Source organism: Salvelinus sp. IW2-2015, linkage group LG32, assembly GCF_002910315.2.
Source record: "Salvelinus sp. IW2-2015 linkage group LG32, ASM291031v2, whole genome shotgun sequence".
In the NCBI taxonomy this organism is placed as follows: domain Eukaryota; kingdom Metazoa; phylum Chordata; class Actinopteri; order Salmoniformes; family Salmonidae; genus Salvelinus; species Salvelinus sp. IW2-2015.
The window spans coordinates 3036341-3063953 of NC_036871.1; the positions used below are offsets into that span (position 1 = coordinate 3036341).

General features: G+C 41.7%; 1 protein-coding gene across 2 annotated transcripts; it reads left to right on the top strand.

Annotated features, from left to right (window-relative positions):
* Positions 1-572: 572 nt before the first annotated feature.
* On the top strand, positions 573-27507 carry LOC111957297 (chromodomain Y-like protein). Of its 2 annotated transcripts, XM_023978090.2 has the most exons (8): positions 573-844; positions 11708-11776; positions 12687-13479; positions 21413-21678; positions 22010-22182; positions 24270-24480; positions 24787-24930; positions 27148-27507. In XM_023978090.2, the coding sequence occupies exons 1-8, from the start codon at positions 821-823 to the stop codon at positions 27304-27306; spliced, it is 1839 nt and encodes a 612-aa protein (XP_023833858.1). In that variant the 5' UTR covers positions 573-820; the 3' UTR covers positions 27307-27507. The 2 variants fall into 2 exon arrangements, with proteins under 2 accessions (XP_023833858.1, XP_023833859.1); XM_023978091.2 differs by lacking the exon at positions 11708-11776 and having other exon boundaries at positions 580-844.
* The last annotated feature ends 106 nt before the right edge of the window (positions 27508-27613 follow it).

Consider the following 27613-nt stretch of genomic DNA (forward strand, 5'->3'; position numbering starts at 1 on the left):
ATTACGTTGGTAACCAGTTTATTATAGCAATAAGCCACCTCGGAGGTTTGTGATATATGGCCTATATACCATGGCTAAGGGCTGTATCCAGGCATGCTTAAGAACAGCCCTTAGCAGTGGTATATTGGCCATATACCACACCACACCACTCCTACCTTATTGCTTAAATAGACACACCACTGGAATATGGTTTTAAACAATCAGCATTCAGGATTAGACCCACTCCTTGTATAATTGGTGAATATTTGTGAAATATTTGTACATATTCATGGTTTATGGTTTAATTTGTGAAATGTCTTTTTTAATATTTACATTGATTGTTTTATTTACTAAATATGTCAATATATTCACAGATCATAGTTTTATTTGTGAGTTATGTTGAATGTATACGCACGGATCGTGGTAGACATATTTACAGAATAAAGAAACAAATCTCACTCCATACTTATCAAACATTGGATTATTGTAAGAACACTGTCTCCTTATCAATACAGAAGCGTAAAAAAGACATTGACTATGCACCACTGAGCTACCAACAGTCTGGCATTCAGTCTAGGGCTAGGCTACAAAACCGCATTCTTATGCGCAAAAACATGCGCAGCTGTGAGCGCAAAATAAATAGTTCCGCACACAGACCCAGAGAAAAAAAGTTCTCATGCTGGGCTGGACAGAACACCACCCCGAGTACCTAGCTAACGTTACGAGGATTGGGAGCACGCCAAAGACAGCTAACGTTAACTGGGCTTCATCAAATCTGGAGGTCCTTTTAATAACCCAATAAGATTTGCTAGCCAAGTGGCGAGAGAAATTGCAACTTATAATGGCCTCGGAAGAGCTTTATGAGGTGAGTTAGCTACTATCTACTGCTAGCTAGCTAGCTAGCTGAAATGTTTTTTTGTTCGTGTAGCTAGCTAAATTAGCTTCTTAGCCAGCCACCTGGCTTGAAAGACACCTCATATTAGCTTGAGCTTCATAAAAATTTCAGTCCAGGAAGTTGCCTACTAAATCGAAATTGGGCCACCTTAACGATAGCTAGCTTGCTGACTGTTCGTTAGCCAACGTTAGTTAGCAGTGATACCGACGATGCATGTCATGTGTTCTTGGCTATTTTACCCGACCAACTTGCCTAAGCTAGGCTAGTGAGTGAGCTAACTAGCTAGCTATTGGGTGCTACAGTCTCTGAAGCAAGAGGGTTTTGCCTCACCTCTAACTTAGGTCTTGTGGCCAGGTTTTTAAACAAATCAATGTAGCTAACATTGTAGGCTTATGCTTTCACAGAGGTACTATTCTATATGTAATTATGTGAATGCTTTCCAGTTATTAACGTTGTTAGTAGTAGTCCAGGCAGATATGTGCCACATTTTAGGTGATATGTGAACTTCCCAAAGGCATGAAACTTGGTACAATTGTATAGTTTGGGGCCCTGAACATTTTCAGATATAAAACGCCTCCTGGTGGCTATTGTCCGTTCCGAGGAGTAACAAGTAGGGGTAGACTTACCAATTAGTTAGTGTTTTTACGGATAACAATTTTGAGTTATTAAGCGATGAAAATGTGTCACTCTGTTACCAAATTGGTAACGGTGACCAAAAGATCTGTAACAGAATGACTGCAATTGAATTGGCCACAAGGGGAAATCAGATGGTTAAGCATTGCACCTTGCACTACCATTAATGTACCTCAATTCCACCTCGCAAGTTTGCGTTTCCTTCTCATTTAACTTCTCAAAGTATTGCCATATACTGTAGGACTTCGCTGCTGTCGCTTTCCTCATTGACGTTTTCCCAGCTGTTAACGACGATGACATAGTGGTGGAGAGTCGACTCCAAAATAATTGATTCCTCGACTGTCAACTCCTGGTGTCGACTCCCATCCTGACTGTCAAGATTTGATACGGAGAGAGAGGGGAGGGGCACAGTATAGGCAGGTCGGCCACCAGGCAGACAGTCAGAACTGTGCACTAGGCTTATCTATATGCAATCACATGCTATATCTCACAATTTCTTGGCTTGCAATGTCTTGCAAAGTCAGTAGAGTACAGCCTGTAATCAATGAATAGGCTAGGATATTCTACATCCAACAGACCGAAGACTGAGCACACACTCGCATCATTAGAGAAGAGAAGGAGCAGGCGAGCCAGCAAGAGGTAGCGAGCGGCCGGGGCAGAAATAGTTGTGTGCATATCTTGGTAATCTGTGTCTCACAAATTCACGAAAGTAGCCAAAAATGTGCCTCTTCCTCTCTGGTTTTATTTACATTTTACAACTTCCCCCAGGCCTTTATAGCCTATCGTTTAGTTAGCCTATAACACGAAAGATTACGTTTGTGATAACTGCACTGTGATTTTTAATTATGTGTATATTTTTCTTAATCCCAATTTAGATTACAGTATAATGTAATATACTACAATACTTCTCTACAGTACCAGGGGTCGAATTAACTTTCAGAATTCAGCAATTTATAAACGCGGACCATCAAACAAATGGATGTACTTAAACCATTTCACCTGCGTTTCATATAGATTTTTTTTGTTTGTTGCCTCAATAGAGGGATGCGGGGTGTGCAACTCTAGTTTTTCTTCACACAAAATATGTTAGTGCAACACATTCGGCAGAAAATGAAATTGTGCAACGCTATTTGGCTAGCAGCCACACAAGTAAATTAGTTTACAATAAAAAAGGTATTTTTTGCAAAAACAATGCATGGCCATCATATTTCTGTATATCATAGAGGGACTATAGCCAGCTACATTTCCTAATGTTTTGCTTGAAGTTAATCTTGCATTTTTAACTTGCTACCGGAGAAAAATCCGAGTAGAGATGTGCAAATGAAGCACGAAATTAGTCCTTTTACATTCATGATTTGGGGCGAACCCTGACTGAAGCGGTGCAGAATTTACAAAAATAAGCCTTTTTAGATCTGCGCTTTCAAAACACAGCGTGATATTTCTTCCACGTTTTGTTTCCTTTTCTGCGTGAAAAATGTGAAATCCTGTGTTTAACGCGACCCCTGACTACTAACATCTCTCTGCTTGCCTCTTCCTCCTCCTGCATTGCAGACTGCTTCATCCTTACCACTGTCTACCTCACTACTCTGTTTTAAAAATAGATTTTTATAGACATGAGAATAATATTAAATTGTATTTAAATTGTCTTTATACTGTATTTCACTCAATTTTATTTATCTTTTTTTATTTAATTTACAATGACGGCCTACCAAAAGGCGGCCTCCGGGGACTGGGCCTGGGATTAAAAAATAAATATAGGACAAAACACACATCACAACAAGAGAGACAACACTACATAAAGAGAGACATAAGACAACAACATAGCAAGGCATCAACACATGACAGCACCCCATGGTTAGCAACACAACATAACAACATGGTAGCAACACATGGTAGCAGCACAAAACATGGTACAAACAATATTGGGCACAGACAACAGCACAAAGGGCAAGAAGGTAGAGACAACAATACATCCACACAAAGCAGCAGCAACTGTCAGCAAGAGTGTTCATGATTTAGTCTTTGAATGAAGAGAACCTGTCCAGTTTGAGTGTTTCCAGTCGCTAGCTGCAGTGAACTGAATAGAGGAGCAATCCAGGGATGTGTGTGCTTTGGGGACCTTTAACAGAATGTGACTCGCAGAACGGGTGTTGTATGTGGAGGATGAGGGCTGCAGTAAATATCTCAGATAGGGGTGAGTGAGGCCTAAGAGGGTTTTATAAATAAGGAACCAGTGGGTCTTGCGACGAGTATACAGAGATGACCAGTTTACTGAGGAGTATAGAGTGCAGTGATGTATCCTATAAGGATCTTTGGTGGAAAATCTGATGGCCGAATGGTAAAGAACATCTAGCCGCTCGAGAGCACTCTTACCTGCCGTTCTATAAATTATGTTTCCGTAATCTATCATGGGTAGGATGGTCATCTGATTCAGGGATATTTTGGCAGCTGGGGTGAAAGAGGAGTGATTCTGATATAGGAAACCAAGTCTAGATTTAACTTTAGCTTGCAGCTTTGATATGTGCTGAGAGAAGGACAGTGCACCGTCTAGCCATACTCCTAGGTACTTGTATAAGGTGACTACCTCACACATGTGGGAGGGGCATTCTTCTTACCAAACCACATACCTTTGTTTTGGAGGTGCTCAGAACAAGGTTAACGGGTAGAGAAAGCTTGTTGGACACTAAGAAAGCTTTGTTGTAGAGCATTTAACACAACATCTGGGGAGGGGCCAGCTGAGTATAGGTCTGCATATAAATGGATGAGATAGCTTTCTACTGCCTGAGCTATGTTGTTGTTCTAAATTGTGAGCGTGGGGCTTAGGATCAAGCCTTGGGGTACTCCCTTGGTGACAGACAGTGGCTAAGACAGCAGATTTTCTGACTTTATACACTGCACTCTTTGAGAGAGGTAGTTAGCAAACCAGCCCAAAGACCCCTGAGAGACACCAATACTCCTTAGTATTGAATTCTCCACAAGAATGGAATGGTCTAACGTATCAAAAGCTTTGGCCAAGTCAATAAAAATAGCAGCACAATATTGCTTAGAATCAAGGGCAATGGTGACATCATTGAGGACCTTTAACCTCACTAGGGGGTGACCTGGTCAACATCCAGTGAAATTGCAGAGCGCCAAATCAAAAACAGAAATACTCAGATTTAAAAATTAAAAAAAAAAAAAACTTTATGGAAAAAGCACACAATGGACTAATCTGAGTACGGCGCTCAGACGACAAATCAAGCCAATCCGCCATGTTGGAGTCAACATAAGTCAGAAATAGCATTATAAATATTCACTTACCTTTGATCTTCATCAGAATGCACTCCCAGGAATCCCAGTTCCACAATACATGTTTGATTTGTTCCATAAAGTCCATAATGTATGTCCAAATTACTCCTTTTGCTTCGTGGGTTCAGTACACAATCTAAACTCACGACGCGCGGGCAGGTCCAGGCAAAAGTTCAGACACAAAGTCATAATACAGTCCGTAGAAACATGTCAAACGATGTATAGAATCATTCTTTAGGATGCTTTTAACATAAATCTTCAATAATGTTCCAACCGGAGAATTCCTTTGTCTTCAGAAAAGCAATGGAACACAGCTCGCTCTCACGTGAACGAGCGTCACGAGCTCAAGGCATTCTGGCAGACCTCTGACTCATTCCCCTCTCATTCGGCCCCACTTCACAGTAGAAGCATCAAACAAGGTTCTAAAGACTGACATCCTTAGGAAGCAACATGACTAATATCCCACTGTATCTTCAATAGGGAATGAGTTGAAAAACAACCAACCTCAGATTTCCCACTTCCTGGTTGGATTTTTTCTCAGGTTTTTGCCTGCCATATGAGTTCTGTTATACTCACAGACATCATTCAAAACGTTTTAGAAACTTTAGAGTGTTTTCTATCCAAATCTACTAATAATATGCATTTTCTAGCTTTTATGGCTGAGTAGCAGGCAGTTTACTCTGGGCACGCTTTTCATCCGGATGTGAAAATACTGCCCCCTACCCAAGAGAGGTTAACCACGTCTCAGTAATGACCAACACATCTGGATTGGAGCTGTGAACCCACACTTTCAATTGATCCATTTTAGGTAATAAGCTTCTAGTGTTAATGTGCAGACAACCCAGGCTTTTACAAGAGCAGAAATCAGTGAAGCAGAGTCAGAATTGGCACTAGCAACAGTAGATGGGCCAGGGTGGACATGCACATTTCCAGATATCATCAACAGTAATACAATCAAGGCATGGCATAGTACAGGGAGAGCTCTGCAGTGCTGATTCATGACATCTGAATTAGAGGTCGACCGATTTTGATTTTTCAACGCCGATACCGATAATTGGAGGACCAAAAAAGCCGATACCGATTAATCGGACGATTTTTATTTTTTATTTGTAATAATGACAATTACAGCAATACTGAATGAACACTTATTTTAACTTAATATAATACATCAATAAAATCAATTTAGCCTCAAATAAATAATGAAACCTGTTCAATTTGGTTTAAATAATGCAAAAACAAAGTGTTGGAGAAGAAAGTAAAAGTGCAATATGTGCCATGTAAGAAAGCTAACGTTTAAGTTCCTTGCTCAGAACATGAGAACATATGAAAGCTGGTGGTTCCTTTTAACATGAGTCTTCAATATAAGAAGTTTTAGGTTGTAGTTATTATAGGAATTATAGGACTATTTCTCTCTCTATGATTTGTATTTCAAATACCTTTGACTATTGGATGTTCTTATTAGAGGTCGACCGATTATGATTTTTCAATTCCGATACCGATTTATTGGAGGACAAAAAAAGCCGATACTGATTAATCGGCCGATTTTATTTAAAAAAATATATATATATCACACACACACACACACACACACACACACACACACACACATTTTTGTAATAATGACAATTGCAACAATACTGAATGAACAATGAACACTTATTTTAACTTAATATAATACATAAATGCACACAGCTCTGAAGTGACAATGATACTGAAGAGTCTGCTTAGGAGACATACTCTCAACTGTTTGAATAAAAATAGAGTTTAAGTTACCTGTGATGAATGTTGAAAACAAAAACCTTAATTTCTATATGCAGGAAATCCTATTTTAATAATGGGCATGGTAAGAATTGACAACCAAAGTGCGAGTCATAATTCCCATGATACCTAGCAAAATCTGAAAAGCGGTTCCTTCATTTATTCCATAGGATATTTTTTAGATTCACTTAAAATAAGGTCTGTGTTTCGTGTAGGCTTACATCACCGTGCCAATTTTATAACTGTAGATATCCATAGGACAAGGTAACTCTGATCAATATTGGCTAAATATAAGCGAAGATAAAAAAAATTGTAGAGTGGATTTGTGAAAATATGTTGACAAACGTTACCTTATCCTAGTGAGATTTACACGGGTATCAAAACGTTGAGGCGGTTTAAGCCTGCACGAAACACAGACCTTATTTGAAGTAGATCAAGACATTCTCTATGGAAGACATGAACGATAAAATAACGAAGGAACCCCTTTCAAATTCAGCCCGCAAGTTATTACAGGAATTATAACGCGTCGACTATTTCTCTCTAAACCATATACCTTTGACTAATCKGGAAACTATCACCTCGAAAACAAAACGTTTATTCCGTTCCGTATTTTATCTAACGGGTGGCATCCATGAGTCTAAATATTCCTGTTACATTGCACAACCTTCAATGTTGTCATAATTACGTAAAGTTCTGACAAATTAGTTCGCAAAGAGCCAGGCGGCCCAAACTGTTGCATATACCTTGACTCTGCGTGCAATGAACGCAAGAGAAATTTCACAATTTCACCTGGTTAATATTGCCTGCTAACCTGGATTTCTTTTAGCTAAATATGCAGGTTTAAAAAATATATACTTGTGTATTGATTTTAAGAAAGGCGTTGATGTTTATGGTTAAGTACACATTGGAGCAATGACAGTCATTGATTGATTGTTTTTTATAAGATAAGTTTAATGCTAGCTAGCAACTTACCTTAGCTTACTGCATTCGCTAACAGGCAGGCTCCTCGTGGAGTGCAATGTAATCAATGCAAGATTGGATCCCCCGAGCTGACAAGGTTAAAAATCTGTCGTTCTGCCCCCTAGGCCGTCATTGAAAATAAGAATGTGTTCTTAACTGACTTGCCTAGTTAAATAAAGATTAAATAAAGGTGTAAAAATAAAATATCGGTTTTCGATTGTTATGACAACAACATGAAATCGGCCCCGGTTAATCGGTCGACCTCTAGTTCTTATAGGCACTTTAGTATTGCCAGTGTAACAGTATAGCTTCCATCCCTCTCCTTGCCGCTACCTGGACTCGAACCAGGAACACATCGACAACAGCCACCCTCGAAGCAGCGTTACCCATGCATAGCAAGGGGAACAACTACTCCAAGTCTCAGAGCGCGTGACGTTTGAAACGCTATTAGCGCGCACCCCGCTAACTAGCTAGCCATTTCACATCGGTTACACCAGCCTAATCTCGGGAGTTGATAGGCTTGAAGTCATAAACAGCGCAATGCTTGAAGCATTACGAAGATCTACTGACCAAACGCAGGAAAGTGCTGTTTGAATGAATGCTTCGCTCAGTCAGACTGCTCTATCAAATCATAGAGTTAATTATAACATAATAACACACAGAAATACGAGCCTTAGGTCATTAATATGGTCGAATCCGGATACTATCATCTCAAAAACAAAACGTTTATTCTTTCAGTGAAATACGGAACCGTTCCGCAATGAGCCAGGCGGCCCAAACTGTTGCATATAGCGTGACTCTGCGTGCAATGAATGCAAGAGAAGTGACACAATTTCACCTGGTTAATATTGCCTGCTAACCTGGATTTATTTTAGCTAAATATGCAGGTTTAAAAAGATATGCTTCTGTGTATTAATTTTAAGAAAGGCATTGATGTTTATGGTTAGGTACACGTTGGAGCAACGACAGTCCTTTTTCGCGAATGCGCACTGCATCGATTATATGCAACGCAGGACACACTAGATAAACTAGTAATATCATCAACCATGTGTCGTTATAACTAGTGATTATGATTGATTGATTGTTTTTTATAAGATAAGTTTAATGCTAGCTAGCAACTTACCTTGGCTTCTTACTGCATTTGCGTAACAGGCGGGCTCCTCGTGAGGCAGGTGGTTAGAGCGTTGGACTAGTTAACCGTAAGGTTGCAAGATTGAATCCCAGAGCTGACTGCCCCTGAACAAGGCAGTTAACCCACCGTTCCTAGGCCGTCATTGAAAATAAGATTATGTTCTTAACTGACTTGCCTAGTTAAATAAAGGTGTAAAAAAAAWAAAAWAAAATCGGCGTCCAAAATTTTCGGTTATGAAAACTTGAAATCGGCCCTAATTAATCGGCCGTTCCGATTAATCGGTCGACCTCTAATCTGAATGTGCATCAGATGGCAACAAGATCATATTGTAACAGCAATTTCATCAGGTAACATGAATACAAAGCCGGCGAGAGGTGGTTAGAATAGGATGGGAGGCCAAAAGTCTGTGTAACTAATAGTCAGAGTCCCGAGTGTGGAAACAGTCTGTCCCACGGTTGGGTAAAGAAAGTTTGTAGTCAACAAAGTATGCAGGAGTAATGGGGCAAAATGCTCAAGAAAAAAATTAATATATAACGACTTGGGGCTAGCCATTCTAAGTTCAGAGTCACTCGCCCCAACATGCTGTCCCAACAAATAATGACATGACAGTGCATTCTAACACTGTAAAAGGCCCTTAGTTGGCTCTAAAATTGTGTATTTTATGACAATTTGAAGAGAAGGAAGTTATTAATGTGTTTGATAAGGTTAAAGATTCTCTCATGGGACCCTATTTCAATTTCAGGGGATCCCAAGTTTTGGAACCACTGTACTACTAACCTCTCTCTCGGCTTGCTTCCTCTCTCCGTCTCCTTCACCTCCTGCATTGCAGCCTGCCTCAGCTTCACCACTGTCTGCCTCACCACTGGTACGCAATATAATATTATTTATGTTGATTTGAAAATTGGATTACACTTTTTAAATGTTACATAATGCTTGAAAATGAAGCTCAGGTTAGAGGTAATGCAGAATCAACCATTTCTGATTCTGCTTTACTGAAAATGTATGAATGGAGTCAACCATTGATACCAAGCTAAGGCAGGAGCAACTGCACACTGCTAACCCCAAGAACGACATAAGAAGGATGGAGTCTTTCAGCAGTTGATGTCGCAACAGAATCTGCTGCGTCTTCTGGACGAATAAAATGCACTAGAGTAAGCTATACAAGAAGACAAAATGTCACACAGCATATCAAGAGACTGTTTTTGATGACTTGGCCACATTCTCAGAATGCCCAGATATAGACTCATTATAGCATTATGACCATATGGGGATGAAGTGGATTGAAGCATAGAATATTAGATCTTTGTCGGCCTATGTGGACAGCTCTCTGGCTAGAGAGTTGTACACTGATCTTCTATGACCCTGTTGGTCATCCATGCCATGAATCTTCATCACATACTCTCTTGCCTAAATTGACAATTTGTCTGGCCTAGATGGTCATATGCACTCCAACCTTCTACTTGGTACAGCTGAAGGAGGTTCCTTCCATCTTTTCTTTATTTCCTTTGCTGCTGCTTGGTCTTTGGGAGTATAGGCCGGGGTGTTGATAATCGCTGTTGTGAAAAGGGCTATATAAAGAACATTAGTATTCATTGAGTTTGAAGTGCTGCACCAATGCATAATTTGTGGGTGGATTTGCTCATTTTCTGTTTTTTCTTCATGAACATTTCAACATGAGCTTGATTGATGTTATCATGACTGAGTCCATAAAGGAAAATTGTGAATTGCTCCAAAATGGACATGTTCTCTTCTGAAATATAATTTGGCGAGTGGCATTTGGGATCCACAAGCGCTTGAGGTACATACTGTCTGTGCCCATGAAATCAAAGTCCATGAGTCAAGACAATTTCAAAGGCCTTTCTGTGCTCCATGAATTTACAGTGTCACACAGTAGCCACCTTTACAGCCAGGGAAAAGACAACCGCAGAAGACGACAGTTTGGCCCTGTATGCCACAGAAATAATATTCTATTGCGTCAGAAACGATTTGAATTTGCTTTCTTACCCTGGCAGTCCATCGTTTTATATAATAATCTGAACTGTTTGTGATTGTAATCCTTGACCATCGAAACACAGGGGTAGATATGACATTTTCCATGTTATGTTTGGTACAGGAGATATGACGCAAAATATTATTATATATATTTTTACCTTTATTTAACTAGGCAAGTCAGTTAAGAACATTCTTATTTTCAATGACGCCTGGGAACAGTGGTTTAACTGTTTTGTTCAGGGGCAGAACAACAGATTTTTACCTTGTCAACTCGGGGATTCGATCTTGCAACATTTCGGTTACTAGTCCAACGCTCTAACCACTAGGCTACCTACTGAACAAAATATAAACGCAACGTGAAGTCTTGGTCCCATGTTTCATGAGCTGAAATAAAAGATCCCAGAAATGTTCCATACGCACAAAAAGCTTATTTCTCAAAAATCTTGTGCACAAATTTGTTAATGTCCCTTTTGGTGAGCATTTCTCCTTTGCCAAGATAATCCAGCCATCTGACAGGTGTGGCATATTAAATGGCATGATTATTACACAAGTGCACCTTGTGCTGGGGACAATAAAAGGCCACTAAAATGTGCAGTTCTCTCACAATGCCACAGATGTTTTGAGGGAGCATGCAATTGGCATGCTGACTGCAGGAATGTCCACCAGGGCTGTTGCCAGATAATTGAATGTTCATTCTACCATAAGCCACCTCCACCGTCGTTTTAGAGAATTTGGCAGTATGTCCAACCGGCCTCACAACCGCAGACCACGTGTAACATACGTCAGCCCAGGACCTCCACATCCGGCTTCTTCACCTGCGGTATGGTCTGAGACCAGCTAACCGGACAGCTGATGAAACTGAGGAGTATTTCTGTCTTTAATAAAGCCATTTCATGGGCGGAAATCATTCTGATTGGCTGGGCCTGGCTCCCAAGTGACTGCGCCCCTGCCCAGTCTTGTGAAATCCATAGATTAGGGCCTAATGAATTTATTTCAATTGACTGATTTCCTTATATTAACTGTAACTGTTGCATTTTATATTTTTGTTCACTATACATTTTTTGTAACAGGAAATGGCAACCATGAGCTGCTTTTGGGATGGCTCCATATCTGAAAGTTTTTCATGCTTTTATGAAAAGGTGAATATTAATTTTCACACATGGCCTGGGCGATAGGTGAACTGTTACAAGTAGCCAGCCTATCCTATTTATACTATATGAGGTAATGGAGTAAAGTTACATTGAACATTTTAGTTTCAAACTCAACATGCTGATGTTGTCTTTTGTTCAAGTTTGCCATTTACCTGTAGTTAAATTGCCTACATTGAGAATCTTACACACAGACAGTTTGGGTTAAACACACAAATAACTACACTAATCCGCAATATATCTATAAAATCAAAGCCTATAGGAGGAATATCGTAAAGTAGGCCAATACAAAAAAAACTGGCCCAATTAGCCATGAAATCTTCTATTCATTAGTCACACGCCTGTGGGTAGAAACAGCATTTTTGGAGCTGGTGGTCTGGGTCTAATACTATGGCTAGACCATTGGGATGAAAACAGTTCATGACTGATGTGGCTGGGGTCCTTGATTATACAGAGGGCGGCAGTGGTTAATGAAAATGTCCTTGATAGATGGCAACTCTGTTCCTAGGTGCCTCCTTCTAGGCTAGGTCAATATATGTGGGGTTGCCTTATTTCTGAGGTCTACCCCGAGTTAGAAACATCCTACTGGAGATCTGAGGGTGTTCGAAGAAGCTATAGCAGGGTTGTATTCATTAGTGCAAACGGATACCAAAAACAAGCATTTCTTTTTGGACAAGTTTAGGGAGTCCTGCCCTGTTTGTCCTTTTTTGTCCATTTGGGTGCCTGGTGAATACGACCCTGGAATATCACAGATGATTTCACCATATGGCTGATTGTTTCTCACGTCACGTAGCCCATTGTATGCTATAGCCGTTACGTTTTAGTCTCATGATTTGTGACTTAGTGACTGCCCTGAATCCAGTCATTGCCACTGCCAACTATTTTTAAAATTCTGTTACAGGTTGAGAGAATTGTGGACAAACGGAAGAACAAGAAGGGAAAGATTGAGTACCTGGTGCGCTGGAGGGGCTATGGCTACGAGGGGGACACCTGGGAGCCCGAGACACACCTCTCTGCCTGTGTGGAGTTCATCCACGATTTTAATCGGCAACACGGCGAAAGACAGAGAGACAGTACTTTACTGCGCTCCACTCGAAGCACTCCCAGCACGACCCACAGCCACAGTTCGAGAAACAACGCCCGCAAACAGATCTGCAGGCCTCAGCCACCCAGTGGAGCAGGAAGCCATGCTCTAGTAAAACACGGGAATGACTCTTCGCCCACCACAGCAGCTACGGCCATCTCGAAACAGTTGCCACCACTTGACGCTGGCGTGGCACACACTAGAACGAACATGCAGCTTAACTTGAGCCAAAAGTACAGTGTTTCGGCCACCGGTGACATTTGTAGACCTGGCTTCACAAGCGGGCCTGCGGCTTCTCCGGTGGGCACGGTGCGTCGGAGCATGGACCTGGCGAAGTCCGGGATCAAAATCCTGGTACCCAAAAGCCCCATGAGCAGCCGGGCGGACTCTGAGTCTTCGCCTAGCGAGGCGGCCCACTGTCTGGAGCAAGGGGGTCAGGAGCAGGACTCTGTGCCCCCAGAGGTGGCCCTTTTGGAAAAGCCTCCAGGGTTGTTGCTGGGGCCTGGGGAAGAAAGAGCGCGCATGGGGACCCGGCCCAGGACTCAAAGCCCATTAATTCCTCAGCAAGTCCCCATAACACCCGCATCCATACGCACACTCAATGGGAAAGGTAAGGCTCTAGGGCAATTCCACGCCAGCGGCAAATATTTTTGGGTATCTCAGATTACTTTTCTGGCAATTCTCACAACTTCACTAGGAGGAAAGATGTTTGAAATGTTTTTTACATTTATCATGATGAAAGTGGCCATTTTAGGCCTTTTTTACCTATACATGCATCCTATAAGACCCTATGATCCATAAACTGTACATGATACAGACATCTTAGTGTCATTATACTCCTAATAGTGTGCTGTAACATATGGAGTATGTCTAGATTCTGAAATACAAATGTTCACATTAATTTATTCAACATTAGAACTATTTAATGGATATCAAAACTACCCTTTTTGATTTAGCTTATTTTTAGACATATTGTTTGGAACAATATACTCTTCAAACGCATCACATTTCCAGAGTGGGCTCTCTTGGTACTTGTAACGATATGACCCATTTTATACATAGAAATGTACATTATAGGTCATTAACCAATCTCAGCCCTCCTTTAGGATTGCACATTCAGCAAGTCACCAGCAGAGGGCATTCCTTGTAATCCATTTACCATTCGCTGTGTTGGTGGTGCCCATAAAAAATTTATCAGAACTTCGGAATTAGCGGAGAGCCCACTCTGGAAAAGTGATGTACTTGTAGAGTATATCGTTCCAAACAATATGTCTTTAAAATGAACAAAATCAAAAAGGGTAGTTAAGATTAATGTAAAATAAATTAATGTGTATTTCAGAATCTAACATACTCCATATGTTAGAGCACATTATAATGAGTATATGTACGGTTCACAGATCATAAGGTCTTACAAGAGGCATGTATTCATACCCCCGGACTTATTCCACATTTTGTTACAACCTGAATTCAAAATTGATTAAATAAATACATCTCACCCATCTACACCCACAACCCCATAATGACAAACTGAAAACATGTTTTTAGAAATGTTAGCTAATTTATTGAAAACGAAATACAGAAATATCAAATTTATATAAGAATTCACACCCCTGAGTCAATACATGTTAGAATCACCTTTGGCAGTGATTACAGCTGGGAGTCTTTCTGGATAAGTCACTAAGAGCTTTGCACAACTGGATTGTACAATATTTGCACATTATTCTTTAAAAAAAATATTCAAGCTCTGTCAAGTTGTTTGTTGATCATTGCTAGAAAGCCATTTCTAAGTCTTGCCATATTTTTTGTATTTATTATGGATCCCCATTAGCTGCTGCCAAAGCAGCAGCTACTCTTTCTGGGGTCCAGCAAATTTAAGGCAGTTTATACAATTTTCCATAAGGTGTTTTTTAATCTGTTTTTTAAAATCAAATTTTACTGCTTTACTTGAAGTGGAATAATAGTTCCATGTAGTCATGGCTTTATGTAGTACTGTGTGCCTCACATAGTCTGTTTTGGACTTGGGAACTGTGAAGAGACCTCTTGTGGCATGTCTTGTGGGGAATGCATGGGTGACCGAGCTGTGTGCCAGTAGTTTAGACAGACAGCTCGGTGCATTCAACATGTTAATACCTCTCATAAATAAAAGTAGTGATGAAGTCAATCTCTCCTCCACTTTCAGCCAGGAGAGATTGACATGCATATTATTAATATTAGCTCTGTGTACATCCAAGGGCCAGCCGTGCTGCCCTGTTCTGAGCCAATTGCAATTTTCCTAAGTCCTTTTTTGTGGCACCTGACCACACGACTGAACAGTAGTCAAGGTGCGACAAAATTAGGGCCTGTAGGACCTGCCTTGTTGTTAAGAAGGCAGAGCATCGCTTTATTATAGACAGACTTCTCCCCATCTTAGCTACAACTGAATCAATATGTTTTGACCATGACAGTTTACAATCTAGAGTTACTCCAAGCAGTTTACTCATCTCAACTTTCTCAATTTCCACATTATTTATTACAAGATTTAGTTGAGGTTTAGGGGTTTAGTGAGTGTTTTGTTCCAAATACAATGCTTGTAGTTTTAAAAATATTTAGGGCTAACTTATTCCTTGCCACCCACTCTGAAACTAACTGCAGCTCTTTGTTGAGTGTTGCAGTCATTTCAGTCGCTGTATATTTTCAAACTGATTTAAAGTCAAAACTGGCCACTCCGGAACATTCAATGTCGCCTTGGTAAGCAACTCCAGTGTATATTTGGCCTTGTGCAGCCACCATCATACCTGAAAATATGAAGAGTGGTACTCAGTGATGTGTTGTTGGATTTGGCTTTTCTGGACATGAAGTTAATTTATTTTCCAAATGATTTGCAGTTTTACTTTAGTGCCTTATTACAAACAGGATGCATGTCTTTGGAATATTTTTTATTCTGTACAGGTTTCCTTCTTTTCACTCTGTCATTTGTTAGTATTGTGGAGTAACTACAGTGCATTTGGAAAGTACACTGCTCCAAAAAATAAAGGGAACACTTAAACAACACAATGTAACTCCAAGTCAATCACACTTCTGTGAAATCAAACTGTCCACTTAGGAAGCAACACTGATTGACAATAATTTTTCACATGCTGTTGTGCAAATGGAATAGACAAAAGGTGGAAATTATAGGCAATTAGCAAGACACCACCAACAAAAAGGAGTGATTCTGAGGTGTTCCTGGCTGATGTTTTGGTCACTTTTGAATGCTGGCGGTGCTCTCACTCTAGTGGTAGCATGAGACGGAGTCTACAACCCACACAAGTGGCTCAGGTAGTGCAGTTCATCCAGGATAGCACATCAATGCGAGCTGTGGCAAAAAGGTTTGCTGTGTCTGTCAGCGTAGTGTCCAGAGCATGGAGGCGCTACCAGGAGACAGGCCAGTACATCAGGAGACGTTGAGGAGGCCATAGGAGGGCAACAACCCAGCAGCAGGACCGCTACCTCCGCCTTTGTGCAAGGAGGTGCACTGCCAGAGCCCTGCAAAATGACCTCCAGCAGGCCACAAATGTGCATTTGTGCATAGATTTTTTTTAAATGCCTCCCCCAATCTACACACAATACCCCATAATAACAACGTGTTAACAGCTTTTTAGAAATGTTTGCAAATGTATTAACATTTTTAAACAAATACTTTATTTACATAAGTATTCAGACCATCTGCTATGAGACTAGAAATTGAGCTCAGGTGCATCCTGTTTCCATTAATAATCCTTGATGATTTCACAACTTGATTGGTGTCTACCTGTGGTAAATTCAATTGATTGGACATGATATGGAAAGGCACACAACTGTCTATATAAGGTCCCACAGTTGACCGTGCATGTCAGAGCAAAAACCAAGCCATGCGGTCGAAGCAATTGAAGGTCCCCAAGAACACATTTGCCTCCATCACTCTTAAATGGAAGAAGTTTGGATCAACCAAGAGTCTTTCAAGAGCTGGCTAAACTGAGCAATCGGGGGAGAAGGGCCTTGGTCAGGGAGGTGACCAAGAACCCGATGCTGTCGGGGATACGCTAAATACAAATGTGATTCACATTTTCAAACAGTCCATTTAGATTTTCCAACGGGGCTATACATTTGGGTGAGTTTTTTTTCTCTCGCCTGATTAGCCTCGTTTCACTGCCAAAAAATGTAATCATCTAGTGTTCAGCGAGATAACAACACATTGTCAAATAATTAACATCGTCACATTAACCGTTACTCTTGCGGGAATTCCACTAACGGTCCATATGTAGCCAAACGTAGCTGCTGTTCATTCCTTTTGCTCGAAAATGGACTAATGGTTAAAAAAAAGTAAGGCCTGCGTCCATAGACACATACCAGCTCTACTGGTAGTACTGCTACTATCAGCAGTTCTACACCTGCACCTGGCGACTACACAAGTTGTTCTGCTTCCACGAGCACATTCAATGCTATCATCAGTAATTCTACATTTGTTGTTAGCCCAGCTAGTATGGACACTGACAGTTGTGAAATTGATGCAGCCGAAGAGCTACTGCCACCTTACTCGGGAAAGCACCGAACAACAGACAGGGACGTTGGACCATCAAAGAGTTGCAAATATGATGAGAACTACATTGATTTGGGGTTCACTTATATTGGGAGTAGTGCCTTTCCTCAGCCACAGTGTGTATATGTGCAAAAGTACTGTCTCACAACTCGATGAAGCCTTCAAAACATGCCACTGGAGTTTTTTGAGCGAGAATGAACTACTTTTGAGTAGGAAGACATATATAAAAGCAACAGAACATTAATAAGAAGGGGCTAGAAGCGTTTTATATGGCGAGCTACCGAGTGGCTAGGACAGGCAAGCCCCATACTATTGTGGAGGACTTAATTATTCCTGCTGCTGTGGATATGGCTGGGACAATGCTGGGGGAAAGGCCAAAAAAACTATACAGACAATGCCTTCATCAAACAACACTGTTTCACAACTCATCAGTGACATGGCAGGAGATGTTTTGAAACAATTACTGCTTCGCATACAAGCCAGTGAATTCTATGCGTTACAGCTGGATGAGTCAACAGACATGGCGGTCCTGGCACAGTTCCTGGTATATGTCCGTTACGTTCATGGGGGGAAGACATCCTTTTCTGCAAACCACAGGAAACAAGGACAACAGGAGAGGACATTTTTAAAGTACTGGACAGCTTTGTGACATCAAATGGACTTTGGTGGTCAAGATGTGTTGGTGTCTGTACTGATGGCGCAAAAGCCATGACAGGGAGACATAGTGGTGTGGTAATGCGCGTGCAAGCAGTTGCTCCCGACGCCACTTGGGTACACTTCAGCATCCACCGAGAGGCTCTTGCTGCCAAGGGAATGCCGGACAGCATGAAAGACGTTTTGGACACTACAGTGAAAATGTTAAACTTTTTAAAGCAAGGCGCCTGAACTCTCGTGTATTCTCTGCACTATGCAATGATATGGGCAGCGACCATGTAACGCTTTTACAACATACAGAAGTGCGCTGGTTATCAAGGGGCACGTTCTTTTTTTTTAAATTGAGAGACAAGCTTAAAGTTTACTGACCATCATTTTCACTTGTCTGACCACTTGCATGATGACGAGTTTCTCACACAACTGTCCTATCTGGGTGATGTTTTTTCTTGCCTGAATGATCTGAATCTAGGTTTAAAGAGACTCTCCGCAACTATATTCTTTGTGCCGGACAAAATTGAGGCTATGATTAAGAAGTTGGAGCTCTTCTGTCTGCATTAACAAGGACAACACACAGGTCTTTCTATCATTTGTATGATTTTGTTTTGTGTGCAAATGAACTCAAGCTTACGGACAATGTCAAATGTGATATAGCGCAGCACCTGAGTGAGTTGGGTGCGCAATTACGCAGGTACTTTCCCATAACGGATGACACAAAGAACTGGATTCGTTATCCCTATCATGCCCTGCCTCCAGTTCACTTACCGATATCTGAACAAGAGAGCCTCATCGAAATTGTAACAAGCGGTTCTGTGAAAATGTTATCAGAATTTACTGCCAGATAGGGCTGCGTTCAGAGTATCCTGCTTTGGAAAATCTCGCTGTTAAAACACTGATGCCCTTTGCAACCACGTACCTGATAGTGATAGTATATGATAGTGGATTCTTGGCACTCACTAGCATGAAAACGAAACACAGGCACAGACTATGTGGAAAAGTATTTAAGACTGAGAGACTCCAATACAAGCCAACATTGCAGAGGTATGTGCATAATTTCAAGCACACCCTTCTCATTCACAATTTTCTATGAAAAAATAAGGTTTTATGTAAGATGACTAAATAAAGAGCAAAATTATTATTATTTGTGCCCTGGTCCTATAAGAGCTCTTTGTCACTTCCCACTAGCCGGGCTGTGACAAACTTCTTACGTTTAATAAATGTATGGTGTGTGTGTGTGGCAGGCTTACAATGATGTCAAAAAAACAATATTTGAGAGTGCACTGACCCTGGTGCAGCTGGAGGTTGAATGTTTGAAGGGGTACGGAACTATAAAACGTTTGGGAACTACTGATCTATGCAGCACTCCACCAATCAGGCCTTTATGGTAGAGTGGCCAGATGGAAGCCGCTCCTCAGTAAAAGGCACATGACAGCCTGCTTGGAGTTGGGCCAAACGGCACCTAAAGGACTCTATGAGAAGCAAGATTCTCTGGTCTGATGAAACCAAAATTGAACTCTTTGGCCTGAATGCCAAGTGTCACGTCTGGAGGAAACCAGGACAATACCATGGATGTTTTTCAACGGCAGAGACTGGGAGACTAGTCAGGATCGAGAGAAAGATGAACCGGAGCAAAGTACAGGGAGATCCTTGATGAAAACCTGCTCAGGACCTCAGACTGGGGCGAAGGTTCACATTCCAACAGGACAACAACCCTAAGTGCACAGCCAAGACAAAGGAGTGGCTTCGGAAACAAGTCTCTGAATGTCCTTGAGTGGCCCAGCCAGAGCCTGAACTAGAACCCGGTCGAACATCTTTCGAGAGACCTGAAAATAGACTTTGTGATCCTCAATGATTTTACTCATGTGCATGTATGGCTTTTAAGTTTTGTGTGCTTGTTTTTTAAATGGTCGAATTGGGCCTCTCTAGTGGCGCCACAGTCTAAGGCTCTGCATCGCAGTGCTTGAGGCGTCACTACAAACCCAGTTTCGATCTCAGGCTGTGTCACAGCCGGCCGTAACCAGGAGTCCCATAGGGCAGCGCACAATTGGCCCCGCGTCATTAGGGGAGGGTTTGGCCCGGGGGTGCTTTACTTGGCTCATTGCGCTCTAGCAACTGCTTGTGGCGGGCCGGGCGCCTGCAGGCTGGGTTCCGATGTAAGCAGGCGGTGTTAAGGACCACGGTTTGGTGGGTCATAACTCAACCTTCACCTCTCCCGAGCCCATTGGGGAGTTGCAGCGATGAGACAAGATCATAATTGAAATTTGATATATATAATTATTTTATTTTAATGGTTGAATTAACAAAACTAGCAAAGACTCGAGGCTGTAATCACTGCCAAAGGTGCTTCAAAGTACTGAGTAAAGGGTCTGAATACTTATGTAAATGTGCTCCTTTTTTTTTTCATTTGCAAAAAAAAGGTTTTTAAAAAACGTTGCTTTTTCATTATGGGGTATTGTTTGTAGATTGGGGGGAAAACATTTGAATCCATTTTATTTATATACATTTGCAAAAAAATCTAAACCTGTTTTTGCTTTGTCATTATGGGGTATTGTTGCCATAAAAGGGTTTGAATACTTATTGACTCAAGGCATTTCACTTTTTAGGAAATTTTACAAATTAATTAAACATTATTCCACTTTGATATTATGGGGTATTGTGTGTAGGCCAGTGAAAACATGTCAATTGATTCCATTTAAAATTCCGGCTCCAATGCAAGAAAATGTGGAAGAAGTCCCGGGGGTGTGAATACTTTTCTGAAGACACTGTTGGTCTGGAAAGGGCCTAAAATGGCCACTTTCATCATGATTTCATAGGGAGAAATGGTTTGATACAAATGTAAAAAGCATGTGTAACATCCTTCCTCCCAAGGAAGTTTCTATGTGAGAATTGCCAGAACAATCTGAGATGCCAAAAATATTTTCTGCTCCTGCTGGCGTGTAATCGTCCTCTAGGCTTTTTCAATAGACTTCAATAACTGTTGTTGTGATGTATACTGAACCCAGGTCTCGGTGAATTAAGATGTTAAGAAGTAGTTTGAGGATTTTTTTTTWATGTAGTCTACAACTTCTCGCTCTGGTCTAAGTAGACCACAATGCCAGAAGGGAGTGATTGGGGACACTGCCATGCAAACTGAGTTCTTTATAATGTTGTTTCTCCCCCTTCTCCACAAACGAATGAGTACACAGTTATGTCAATTAAGTCAGTTGGTGGACTGTTCATCTGCTGTTGAGTAGAACCTAAGTAAACCATTCAGGCAGTACCAAAGATTTAATTTACCTGGTTATTTAAACAGACAAATTTTAAGAAAGGCTGTGTCACCATTCTATTTTGTCACCATTTTTTTTTTATCCACCAGGTACATCAACACTCATGGAGGCTCTGGCGGCCAATGGGACAGCTAGCCTGCAGAGTGCAGTGGCAGGAGTCACTGCAGTCTCCGGGGTGGCGGGGAAACGGCGCTTCGAGGAGCAGCGCTCGGTCTTCGACAAGCGCCTTCGGTTCAGCGTCCGGCAGACTGAGAGTGCCTACCGCTACAGGGACCTTGTCGTCAAGAAGCAGGATGGCTTCACCCACATCCTGCTCTCCACCAAGTCCTCGGAGAACAACTCACTTAACCCCGATGTGAGTCATATGCCTGTCTTGTCTTTGCCCTAACAAAACAATTGTTATACTGCATGACAATTGGCGTTACCGGCCAAGAATAGTAGTACTTCATCGTTTAGTTATGCCAACTTTTCCAAACAGTTGGTAGTCAAATATAAATGAAAGCAAAATATCTGAAACGAAAGTCAAATACTGGTCCTATAAAAATATTGGGTTTGTTTCCTGGATTAAGCCTTGTACTGTACTAAAACGTATTTCCAATGTTAACTCGCCATCTAAAGTGCTTCTTAATCATCTGTGTCTAGGTAACTGGCCCATAATAATTGTCTCCCTCTCATGGCTGCCTCAGGTGATGAAGGAGATGCAGAGTGCCATGGCCACAGCGGCGGCAGACGACAGCAAGCTGGTCCTGCTGAGCGCCGTGGGTAGCATCTTCTGCTTCGGCCTGGACTTCATCTACTTCATTAGACGGCTCACCGACGACCGCAAGAAAGAGAGCATCAAGATGGCTGAGACCATTAGGTAGGTCAGAAGGGTGTACTTTTGTTTTCTATTTTGTATGTGGATTGTTTTCAGAGGGGGGAAAAAAACAAATGTTGAAAACAAAAAAACAAACGTCAGAAAGGGACGGAAAGAAAGGCTCACCTTGGCTCTTTCTCGATTGTCCAAAAATGTGTCCTGTCCCTCTTACATCATTTGCACTGATTGGAGAAAACAAAATGGTGGAATGGTTGATTTTTATCTCTGGTCAGTTCTTTCAGATCAGTGCAAGTGACAGATTTGAAGACAATTGTCTCGAATCATCGGTTATTTTGAACAGGTGGAACAATTGATGAGTAGCACGTTAGCTGTGTGTTGTAGTGGCAGTCTTTGTAATGAAAAACATAAGAAGGCAATGTGATGCCGAAAGAAATGACTGGGAGTTTATACAGTTGAAGTCAGAAGTTTACATACACTTAGGTTGGAGTCATTAAAACTCGTTTTTCAACCGCTCCCCAAATTTCTTGTAAACAAACTATAGTTTTGGCAAGTACTTTTTCCAACAATTGTTTACAGACAGATTACTTCACTTATAATTCACTGTATCACAATTCTAGTGGGTCAGAACTTTACATGCACTAAGTTGACTATGATTTTAAACAGCTTGGAGAATTCCAGAAAATTATGGCATGGCTTTAGAAGCTTCTGATAGGCTAATTGACATCATTTGAGTCAATTGGAGGTGTATCTGTGGATGTATTTCAAGGCCTACCTTCAAACTCAGTGCATCTTTGCTTGACACCATGGGGAAATCAAAAGAAATCAGCTAAGACCTCAGAAAAAAATTGTAGACCTCCACAAGTCTGGTTCATCCTTGGGAGCAATTTCCAAATGCCTGAAMGTACCACGTTCATCTGTACAAACAATAGTATGCAAGTATACACCATTAGACCACGCAGCCGTCATACCGCTCAGGAAGGAGACGCGTTCTGTCTCCTAGAGATGAACGTACTTTGGTTCCAAAAGTGAAAATCAATCCCAGAACAACAGCAAAAGACCTTGTGAAGATGCTGGACGGAACAGGTACAAAAGTATCTATATCCACTGTAAAACGAGTCCTATATCAACATAACCCGAAAGGCCGCTCAGCAAGGAAGAAGCCATAAAAAAGCCAGACTACAGTTTGCAACTGCACATGGGGACAAAGATTGTACTTTTTGGAGAAATGTCCTCTGGTCTGATGAAACAAAAATAGAACGGCCATAATGACCATCGTCATGTTTGGAGGAAAAATGGGGACGCTTGCAAGCCGAAGAACACCATCCCAACTGTGAAGCACGGGGGTGGCAGCATCATGTTATGGGGGTGCTTTGCTACAGGAGGGACTGGTGCACTTCACAAAATAGATGGCATCATGAGGAAGGGAAATTATGTGGATATATTGAAGCAACATCTCAAGACATCAGTCAGGAAGTTAAAGCTTGTTCGCAAATGGTTCTTCCAAATGGACAATGACCCCAAGCATACTTCCAAAGTTGTGGCAAAATGGCTTAAGGACAACAAAGTCAAAGGTATTGGAGTGGCCATCACAAAGCCCGGACCTCAATCCTATAGAAAATTTGTGGGCAAAACTGAAAAAGCGTGTGCGAGCAAGGAGGCCTACAAACCTGACTCAGTTACACCAGCTCTGTCAGGAGGAATGGGCCAAAATACACCCAACTTATTGTGGGAAGCTTGTGCAAGGCTACCCGAAACGTTTAACCCAAGTTAAACAATTTAATGGCAATGCTACCAAATACTAATTGAGTGTATGTAAACTTCTGACCCACTGGGAATGTGATGAAAGAAATAAAAGCTGAAGTAAATCATTCTCTCTCCTATTATTCTGACATTTCACATTCTTAAAATAAAGTGGTGATCCTAACTGACCTATAACAGGGAATTTGTACTAGGATTAAATGTCAGGAATTGTGAAACCTGAGTTTAAATGTATTTGGCTAAGGTGTATGTAAACTTCTGACTTAAACTGTATATGGAGTGTGCGCCTGTTTATTTTGATTTAGTTTATAGTCTTTGTAATGATGCCACAGAAGACGGTGATGCAGACAGTCTGTCATCCCCATCCTCAGGACATTTGTGAACACGTTCATCCAATTCAAGAAGCCCATCATCGTAGCTGTGAATGGACCGGCGGTGGGCCTCGGAGCCTCTATCCTCCCGCTGTGTGACGTTGTCTGGGCCAACGAGAAATCCTGGTTTCAGACGCCCTATACCACCTACGGACAGACACCCGACGCTTGCGCCTCCCTCACCTTCCCTCGCATCATGGGCGTGGCCTCGGTGAGTTCATACGGCATTGTCTGAAAATCCTTCTCCGAGGGGGAGTAGTCCAGCACAGCAATACAGATGTAGTGTGGGGAACTGTTTAAGTGTAGCACTCACTGGGCTGCTTTTCCTGCCATGGGGAATATCCTGTCCAATACATCAAATAAGAATGGAGTGGGACAGCCCCACTCCTTTTAAATGTTTCTTTATTAAAAAAAGACTGAACTACTATTAATACTATTCCAGTCCTTTTGCCTGCTTAACCTCACCCCCTCCTCTTCCCTCCTCTTGTCTTCTCTCTCCCTCCCCCTCTTCTCCCAGGCCAATGAGATGTTGCTGAGTGGGCGGAAGCTGACAGCCCAGGAGGCCTGCGCTAAAGGCCTCGTGTCCCAGGTGCTGTGGCCCGGGACTTTCACTCAGGAGGTGATGGTTCGCATTAGGGAGCTAGTCACTTGTAATTCAGTTGTAAGTCATCCTTTTCATTTGATTTTCAATTGTTTTTATAATTTGTGGCGTCTCTTTTCCACACAGTACGACCCTGCCCCCTCTCCCTCACTTTGGTCTTTTGTTCTCTTGCTTTTTTATGTCTCATCAAAAACATTTTCCCACCGACACATTCACTGTGCCTTCGGAAAGTATTCAGACCCCACATTGTTACGTTAGTTTTATTCTAAAATGGATAAAAATATTTTTTCCCCTGCAACCTACAAACAATACCCCATAATGAACAGCAGTTTTTTTTTAAACGTTTTTTTAGCAAATTAATATTTATTTTTTATTATCACATTTACATACGTATTCAGACCCTTTACTCAGTACTTTGTTGAAGCACCTTTGTCAGCGATTACAGCCTCAAGCCTTCTTGGGTATGACGCTACAAGCTTGGCCACCTGTATTGGGGGAGTTTCTACCATTTTTCTCTGCAGATTCTCAAGCTCTGTCAGGTTGGATGGGGATTGTCGCCGCACAGCTATTTTTAGGTCTCTCGAGATGTTAGATCGTATTCAAGTCCGGGATCTGGCTGGGCCACTCAAGGACATTCAGAGACTTGTCCCGAAGCCACTCCTGCGTTGTCTTGGCTGTGTGCTTAGGGTGTTTGTCCTGTTGGAAGGTGAACCTTCGCCTCAGTCTGAGGACCTGAGCAGGTTTTCACCAAGGATCTCTGTACTTTGCGCCATTCATCTTTCCCTTGATCCTGACTCGTCTCCCAGTCCCTGCCGCTGAAAAACATCCCCACAGCATGATGCTGCCACCACCATGCTTCACCGTAGGGATGGTGTCAGGTTTCCTCCAGACGTGATGCTTGGCATTCAGGCCAAAGAGTTCAATCTTGGTTTCATCAGACCAGAGAATCTTGTTTCTCATGGTCTGAGAGTCTTTTAGGTGCCTTTTGGCATACTCTAAGCGGTCTGTCGTGCCTTTTTCTGAGAATTGGCTTCTGTCTGGCCACTGTACTATAAAGGCCTGATTGGTGGAGTGCTGCAGAGATGGTTGTCCTTCTGGAAGGTTCTCCCATCTCCAAAGAGGAACTCTGGAGCTCTGTCAGTGACCATCAGGTTCTTGGTCACCTCCCTGACCAAGGCCCTTCTCTCCCAATTGCTCAGTTTGACCGTGCGGCCAGCTCTAGAACGAGCCTTCCATTTATGAATGCGTTCTTGGGGACCTTCAATGTTGCAGACATTTTTTGGTGTCCTTCCCCAGATCTGTGCCTCGACAACAATCCTGTCTCGAAGGACAAATCCTTCGACCTCATGGCTTGGTTTTTGCTCTGACATGCACTGTCAACTGTGGGACCTTATATAGACAGGTGTCTTTCTAAATCATGTCCAATCAAATGAATTGGCCACAGGTGGACTCCAATCAAGTTGTAGGGACGTCAAAGATGATCAAAGGAAGTTGGATGCACCTGAGCTCAATTTGGAGTCTAATAGCAAAGGGTTTGAATACTTATGTAATTAAGGTATTTCTGGGTTTTGTTTATATACATTTTCAAAAGTGTCTAAACTTATTTTCGCTTTGTCATTATGGGGTATTTTGTGAGGATTTTTTAAATTTAATCCATTTTTGAATAAGGCTGTAACGTAACAAGGGGTCTGAAAACTTTTCAAATGCACTGCACACACACTCCTAGCCGTAGTGTCCGCTTGAATTGTTATATTTTTAATGTCTCCCGGGATACCAGTATCATATTTTTTCCATGGCAAAGAAATTCAACACAAAGCAGTCAACTCTTTGGTCCTTTTTAAAAACTTTCCGTATGTGAAATATTGTGTGCAATAACTTGAAAAATAAATAAATGTGACTGGATGACAACATAATGATTTGTTTCTAACATTAGGGCTGTTTTCCTAAAGAAGTTAAATATGCTTTGTGTTTTGTTTCCTTGCCACGATACGACTGAGTATTGCAATACTGGTATCATCCTGGCCCTAACCAAGAGTGTGTTTTTAAATTAATATAATGCTTTTAGCAATACATTGAATTGAGATCATGTCACAATATCTGGATGTTGCGGAATTTCTCCTGAATCTTTTCATTGTTGACAAAAAAGGGATCTCATGTCATGTCCCAGAGTTAAATGTTAAACAAATCTATGCCAATATCCATATCCATAAGTCATATTCCTTTCCTTTTGCTTTTTTTTTCTCGGCGGATGGGGGGGCTCTGTTTGCTGCACTGTAGGTCCTGCGGGAGTCCAAAGCACTGGTGCGAAACGCAAACCGGGCCGCCCTGGAGCAGGCCAATGAACGCGAGTGCGAGGCGCTGAAGAGAGTGTGGGGCTCTTCGCAGGGGGTGGACTCCATCCTCAAATACCTGCAGAAGAAGATTGATGAGTTTTAAGGAAAGCACGTATTCCCCCCCGTTACCAAGTTCCCAAGGAACCAGGAAAACATGGCACTGGCAGTGCATGGCGTTCAATCTGCAGCCTCTCAATATCCCTCTTGCATGTATGAGAGTACAGTGCATTCGGAAAGTATTCAGACCCCTTGACCTTTTCCACGTTTTGTTACGTTACAACCTTATTCTAAAATATATAGATTTTTTTTAATCCTCAATCTACAAACAATACCCCATAATGACAAAGCAAAAACTAGTTTAGAAATTTTTGCACATTTATTACAAATAAACTGAAATATCCCATTTACAT

What these genes read in the sequence shown, in the direction of transcription:
- LOC111957297 (XM_023978090.2), top strand. Translation starts at nt 821, where the DNA reads ATGGCCTCGGAAGAGCTTTATGAG. An exon ending in TTTCATGCTTTTATGAAAAG is followed by an intron (nt 11,777 to 12,686) that starts GTGAATATTAAT and finishes ATTCTGTTACAG; the next exon opens with GTTGAGAGAATTGTGGACAA. An exon ending in TAGTCACTTGTAATTCAGTT is followed by an intron (nt 24,931 to 27,147) that starts GTAAGTCATCCT and finishes GCTGCACTGTAG; the next exon opens with GTCCTGCGGGAGTCCAAAGC.